Source organism: Frieseomelitta varia, unplaced genomic scaffold, assembly GCF_011392965.1.
Source record: "Frieseomelitta varia isolate USP_RPSP 00005682 unplaced genomic scaffold, Fvar_1.2 scaffold_134, whole genome shotgun sequence".
Lineage (NCBI taxonomy): Eukaryota > Metazoa > Arthropoda > Insecta > Hymenoptera > Apidae > Frieseomelitta > Frieseomelitta varia.
This window is the reverse complement of record NW_025109017.1, coordinates 167,901-174,853: the sequence shown is the minus strand read 5'-3', so window position 1 is coordinate 174,853 and position 6,953 is coordinate 167,901. Positions and strand designations below refer to the sequence as shown.

The 6,953-nt window shown below is 40.9% G+C and overlaps 1 protein-coding gene across 3 annotated transcripts in view; it reads right to left on the bottom strand.

The window, feature by feature from the left end:
- Nucleotides 1-212: 212 nt before the first annotated feature.
- LOC122530190 (probable tyrosine-protein phosphatase F54C8.4) overlaps nucleotides 213-6,953 on the bottom strand; it is a 47,671-nt gene continuing 40,930 nt past the window's right edge. Inside the window, exons 7-10 of one of the 3 annotated variants that reach the window (XM_043656952.1) lie at nucleotides 1,984-2,044; nucleotides 1,789-1,835; nucleotides 980-1,644; nucleotides 213-949 (exon numbers count right to left, since the gene is read on the bottom strand). In XM_043656952.1, the coding sequence (XP_043512887.1) occupies nucleotides 797-949; nucleotides 980-1,644; nucleotides 1,789-1,835; nucleotides 1,984-2,044 (926 nt within the window). In that variant the 3' untranslated portion in view covers nucleotides 213-796. Of the gene's footprint in view, nucleotides 1,645-1,788; nucleotides 1,836-1,983; nucleotides 2,045-6,953 lie in introns of all 3 variants that reach the window. The other 2 variants (XM_043656957.1, XM_043656942.1) reach the window with 2 other exon arrangements.

Here is a 6,953-nt window from a genome sequence, read left to right as displayed (position 1 = left end):
CTAGCTCTGAGAATGATAGTAGATTTATTGAACGATGATTGTTTGAAATAATCAGCGAAAAAAGAAGCCGAACGCGATTCGAGAGAAACGAAGGAGTGATTGTGTATTTCACTGACAAAATATATGTATAACTATAATAAAATATATAGCTGCAATCGTTTCAATTTGTCAAGTCTGTTGAGAAGCAAACTTGCGAAAATAAAACACGAGGCTGAATGAAACACTGCCCGATAAAGGTTTATTTTCACTCTAAAACCAAGGCGCAGAGATCTAAACGCGATCCCCACAGTTGGATCGCTCGCTTTTAATTAAGTAAGTCGTTTTAATTAAGTACTAAATCGTAATCCTCGGACGTCTACATTGTACAAACCATGATCAATTGGATCGAGGAGGATCAAACGATGGATCGGATCGCGTTAACAGTGGATCGACGTAACGAAAATGTATTTATATTTTCATTAGTGACGAGAACGTGTTGGCGTGCTGGGACATGGGGGAAAGAAGAAAGGAGTAAGAGCATCAATCTCTCTCTCTCTCTCTCTTTCTCTTTCTCTCGTAATATATAAATTTCACAGATACTTTGTACAAATATTCTGTTCGACGAGTGACACTGATTCCTCGCTGCCCAAGCTGTCGGAAAAATCGACAAAAAATCCGCAATACTTAATCTCTCTGACCGATGGACAACGGGAATCGGTCCTCTGAAGGGAGCAACGAAACTCGGGTAAAGGCTTGTCGTTAAACGAGTAATTATACATATAACATATACAGACAGTGACTCCTAAATGGCACGTCGTCACTTGATCTGACGGAACCTCCCCCTGGCCGACCGCCTGCCGCTCGATTGGCTCGAGACGACGGCGAGCAAATTCTCCTCAAAGGTATCGACCGTAAAATCCTGCTCTTTCATCAACTTCGGCAATATCCTGTCGCAACCGCTCTGGCTAGTCTGCCTGAGCCGATCGACAGTGTTCCTAACCGGCGTCACAAAGCCATTTCGCACTTGCGACTTTCGTTTCTGCGGTTGCAGTCGCTTCGGCATCGCTTGGTGCTTGAGCCGCGACGGTGGTAGGATAGGAGGGGCTGGGGGAGGAGGAGGCGGTGGTGGCGGAGGAGTTGGTGGCGGAGGCATTTTTGACGCCGGTAACCTCGGCGGCAATCTCCCTGTCCTGGACGGACATGGTGGCGGGAAACCTGGAACAGGGAATCCTGGTGGCGGTGGATGCATGGCTGGTCGCGGCGGTGGTCCGTACCTGAACAGCCTCGGCCTGTACATCGGCGGCGGATGGCCTAACGGCGATGGCGCCGGTGGCGGCGGAGGCGGAGGCAGCATGCCAAGCGGTGGCATGGAACGAAACGGCGCTGGCGGCGGACCGCCGAAAGCGAAATGCGGCGGCGGGGGCGGAGGGGGCGGCAGCAGCGAGAACGGGCCGCCGTCTTTCGCGAAACCGCGTCGCTTGGCCGCGAAATTTGGCGGCATCGGGTACGGGTGTTTGAACGGTACGCGCTTTCGGATCGCTGGTGGCTGGCTTGCCGGTAGCTCCGCGCTGATCTTGCTCGTGTCGACTTTCTCGCGCGGCGTTCTCTGCAACGCGTTCAGATAGATTCGCCGCTCGATCGGGTAGCCGCGAGCCGCCTCGAACGCTGAAACAGACAAGACGAAATGGCGCAATTGGCAAGCCGCGAGACCATGTTCTTTCGCCCCGTGGAGACCTCGCCTTTTTTTTTTTTTTGCGAGAAAATTCGAAAAGTATAGTCGAAGTATAGTCTACTTAGGGCTTCGCCTACCTTTCAAGCAATCGTCGAGCTTCCAACCCAGTTGCTGTACGAGATATCTGCAACGAAATACACGAATTTATACATGTGCGTCGGCTCCGTCGGTTTTCGCGACACCTATTCATCGATTCGATTCGCAAATATATAAACGTCAAGCGTGTCTGAGATCGTTTCGAATCGACTGCGTCGTACGAGGTGCATACTAACCTGCAAATCAGGTATCCGGAACGGTTTACACCGTGAGTGCAGTGAACTCCTACAATATCGTCTGAAACAAAAGAAGAAGAAAAGAAAAGAACGAGCAGTCCTCGATTTAAAATCATTAAAGTACATGGCGTTAGCGTATCGTGATTGAAATTCGATTCGATAGTATCGATCAGAAGTTACTCGATGACAAATGTTTGTCCGTTCGGAGGGCAATTGGACAGCAAATGGCGCGATTTGGAGAGATTTTCGAAGGTTCGGAACGAGTGAGAAAAAAGAAAGCACCGAAGGGGGTACAGGTTCGTGCGAGACGTACGATTGCGATCAATTTGGTCGAAAGCGTTGGCTCGCCACGTCTTCAATGGCTGAGCAAGGGGTTGATTATAATATTACCGCAAATTACCGGCAAAATCTGCGACGAATTCACGACTCGTGACTTGGCTCGACACCTCGGCCACAATCCTGATGTGGGTAGCCGCGTAATAACGATCGCCGGCTTACACCCTATCGCCTCTTTCGTTTCTCCTTCAATTTCGCTCTCCGTTTTCCGCGCCAGCTGTGGATAAGCAGCACTTTCGAACCACTTCTCGCACGTACGTACCTCTTTACCTCGGGTTACAGCTGGAAATTAAGTGGCCATCGGAGATCGTGGCGATACGCTGCTCGACCTTCGCGAGCTTCTTAAAAGGATCGTCGGCAGAAACGCGATGCGATTTACACGCAGAGCCGAGAGTCTGATACCTTGTTACTACTATGCAACGCGCCGGTGTGCTTTTGAAAATTACATCTCTGGCGCGTTCGCAAAGAAGTGTGTAAAACTGCGCGAAAACAATGAAATATCCCGGCAATTTGCCTTTCTTCTCATCTCGCGTGTGAAATTTGAACTGATATAACTTTGTGTAGAGAAAAAAAAAAAAAAAAGAAATCGTCTCGTATTCGAAGATGATTTTTACATCGTGCAGCGAGGATACGTCGCTTTTGCTGAAATTATAGAAATTCAAACGCGTTGAGAACTTTTTTTTTTTCGTGAATGATCTCCACCGTGATCTCGAAGGTTACAACTTTAAAATTAAAACTATTAATATAAATTAAAATAATACATATATATAAATTAATGTACGATCTTTTTTTTTTTACAAAGTCACATCAGCAAAGTTTAAATTACCAAGAGGTTTTCATTGTGATCAGTACAGTTACACTCTTCGCTACATATATGCACGTTCTTCTTTCTTCATCGCTGATAACTCGCTGTGAAATTATCCAGTTATCTAGTTATCTCGCATGAACACATACTTTAAAAACTGTAATTCGACTGATCGTTCTCTGAATAATCTGAATCGATCGTCACATTTCGTATATAAGATCAGCAAGCGTAATAAATTAACAAATAAAAATTTAAGTAAGTAGTGAAATAAATTTAATAAATAAAAATTTAAGTAATTAATAAAATAAATTTAATAAATAAAAATTTAAGTAAATAGTAAAATAAAGTAAATAGTAAAATTTAACAAGTGAAAATTTAACTAAATAATAAAATAAATTTAATAAATAAAAATTTAAGTAAGTAGTAAAGTAAATTTAACAAGTGAAAATTTAACTAAGTAATAAAATAAATTTAATAAATAAAAATTTAAGTAAGTAGTAAAATAAATTTAACAAGTGAAAATTTAACTAAGTAATAAAATAAATTTAATAAATAAAAATTTAAGTAAGTAGTAAAATAAATTTAACAAGCGAAAATTTAACCAAGTAATAAAATAAATTTAATGAATAAAAATTTAAGTAAGCAGTAAAGTAAATTTAACAAGTGAAAATTTAACTGAGTAATTAATAAAATTAATTTAATAAATAAAAATTTAAGTTAACGAATAATTTCACTATCGTTATTGTCAGGTGAGAAAATTCAACATCAACGAAAAAACACTGAACTAATCAGTAAGAGGTAGGAATTCAAGGATGCCTGTTTCGTACACGAAGAACGAGCAAAGGTAGACGCGTTCCTATCTATCACAGGGTCATCTCAATTTTTGCATACAAAGAAACATATATACACACACACATATATATAAATACATTTTACAGAAGAGAGGAATATTCTCGGAACACGTCGGCATCTAATGTGAATCTAGAGCGTGCACCCCTGCGGAGCTCCGACATGCAAACTCTGGTAAATAAGCCGGTCTTCACCGAGATACTGCCAAAGACCTACGACCTTTCTGACGATTAAATATCGAGCGATGCATCTCTCTCTCTCTCTCTCTCTCTCTTTCCCTTTGGTAACTATCAAAGCAACCATGTAGCAATTAATATCCTTTAAACCGTACGCCCTCATTCTGGCGTGTTCATGCCTAACCTATTGTTACTCGTGGCCGATGCTTTCGTTGCTTAAATGCTTACACCGAACGTAGACCTTGATTATCGGTATTAATTGAAATCGCTCGTTGGCCGAGGGATCAATCTTCCCGCGTGAACGAATGGCGTTATGGTTTCTAGCCGCGGAGTAGTCATTCGTTACGCGGTATTACATCGATCAGTCAAAACAAACGGCTTGGATGAAACGTTACGTTCCTTGAGATTGATCTTTTATTTTTCTCTGATTTATCCGTGGCGATACGATATCTGTTGGACCTTGATAAAAATCGCCAGGCGTAGCTTGAAATTTCGGATTGTGATAACACTTTCGCGACGAATAAGTTAAAGACCCACACGCACACGTTGATACAGTCATCGATTTCTAGGTTTCGTGATGTATAGGTTTCGTTTAGGACAAAGTTACACTATTTTAACCTCTTGCGCTGGAATGAGAATTTTTTGTCTCAAATTGCAACATTTTCTCAGTTTTAAGTATATTTAAGTCCAAGGCAAGCAAAATAATAAATTTATTACTTCTCAATAATTTCTATCCAGTGATATCATACCCGACAAGTTCAAAAAGAAAGCGACAAATTGTTGTATACGATTCGGTCACTCGTTATGGTCCGCCAGCCAGCGCAAGTACAACGCTGGGGATATTTTTTTTCTTTCGGTGATTTACAAGAGATCTCAAACTTTTTGAGATTAACCTACATTCACTTTTGGATATTCTTAGTAGTAAGGCTTGACATAAATAAATAAAAATATTTATCAAAGTAATAAAATCGTACGTTCCATAATATAACTCTAATAGTTCCTAAACATGTATGACGTTTCTTTCAGTGACAACTGACCATTTCAAACGAATGTTTGAACGGTTACAGAGCGAGAAAGTGAGAAGAGGAACGAGCGAAAGGGTAGGAAAGGGGGCAGATATCGCGCAGCGTGGCTCGGTAAACGTTGAGAGGTTAGTTTTCTGGCTACTAGAGTAGTCGTGAAGTACGACCCGAAGCGACGTGGTTAACGTGGCAATATGATATATGTACAGCTCGGCTCAAATAGCCTCTGGTGCAAAGGACGGGTGTAGGCCCTGTTTCGTGTTCCTACATCTTCTGCAAACAATAAGACTTCAACGCGCACTCCATTTCAAGAATTTTCAACGAGGCTTCTAAATCTTAGTTTTGCTTCAAATATTCTCCAATATAACTACCGTGTATAGTATTATGTACTTTAAAATAGTTGTGACTTTTCCACAATTTGCTATTTGATAATTTAATCTGTTTCAATTTAAAAACAATTTACCATTGAGAACTCGTTTCCCCACGTTTTCTTGTCTTAAAATCTGAGACGAAGATAAGATCGTCAACTACACGTGGCGGCGGCTTTAAGGGAAATTTGACTAGGTTGGCCAGATTGTTTTAATCCCCTTGCGCTGGCAACTGGTTCGCGGACCATAACGAGTGACCGAACCATATACAATATATTCGTTGCTTTCTTTTTCTCTTGAACTCGTCGGTACGATATCACTGGATAGAAATTATTAAGAAGTAATAAAGTTATCATTTGTTTTGCCTGGGTAACATTTAAATATATTTAAAACTGAGAAAATATTGCGATATGGCACGTCATTTCAGCGCAAGAGGTTAAACCAATCGAACGACGCTTTAAATTTTAATATTTAATATATATTTATATATAATTTATATTAATTTAAAATATTATATATTTATATATAATTTATATTAATTTATATATAATATATATTTTAATATTTAAATCAATAACGCTTTGTAACCATGCGCCTCGTGTCCGCACTGTAAATCACTTATAAACGCGCACCTATACACACCTGTGCAGGTGATCGGTGGAGACACTCGTAGAATAGATGCAAGACGATTAACGATATCTCGCGTTCCGCGACCAATAAATTACCGTCCACTGTAAATGGACTTGGCTCGCTTTATCTTTCACCTTGCCTACCTTCATCAAGCGCCGGTGTCTACCGCTGCCAGAGAAATTACAATAACGTGCACTCGCCGCGCGTGTATCGCCAACCGGATAGATACTAGCTGCGTGTACAGACTACCGTTCAATTGTACAATATAATCGCCGATGAAATAACTTGGGCCACTTGGCGTAAAGCTGAACACTGAAGGCTGAAGTCCGAAAACACGTGGTCCAAAGATGAATCAATGGCGACTACTGTGATCTATGCGATCTCACTGCGATCTACGTTCAGTTGCAGTTCATTACAGGTAGAAGTAAAATCCACCAGATGGAGCAGTTTATGTAACGGTGCAAGAAACAGCGTTGCTATGTACAGATTTCGTAACTAATGGGTCCCACTTCGGGAGCTGATTGTACGCCTAAAAATAATGAAAAAAAGTCATATAAATATATGTCCTGTCTGTCTTCGTTTGTGAGATACAATGAATTTTATATACAGAGCAAACTCTAGTAAGCTAGTTTTACCAGGGACGGTATATTCCATTTTCATAATAATCATAATTGGGATGAAGAAAACCCACGTGTTATCGTGCATTCAAGACATCAACACCAGTTTAGTTTAAACGTATGGGCAGGAATAATTGATAAATTTTTAATTGGACCTTTTTCTCTTG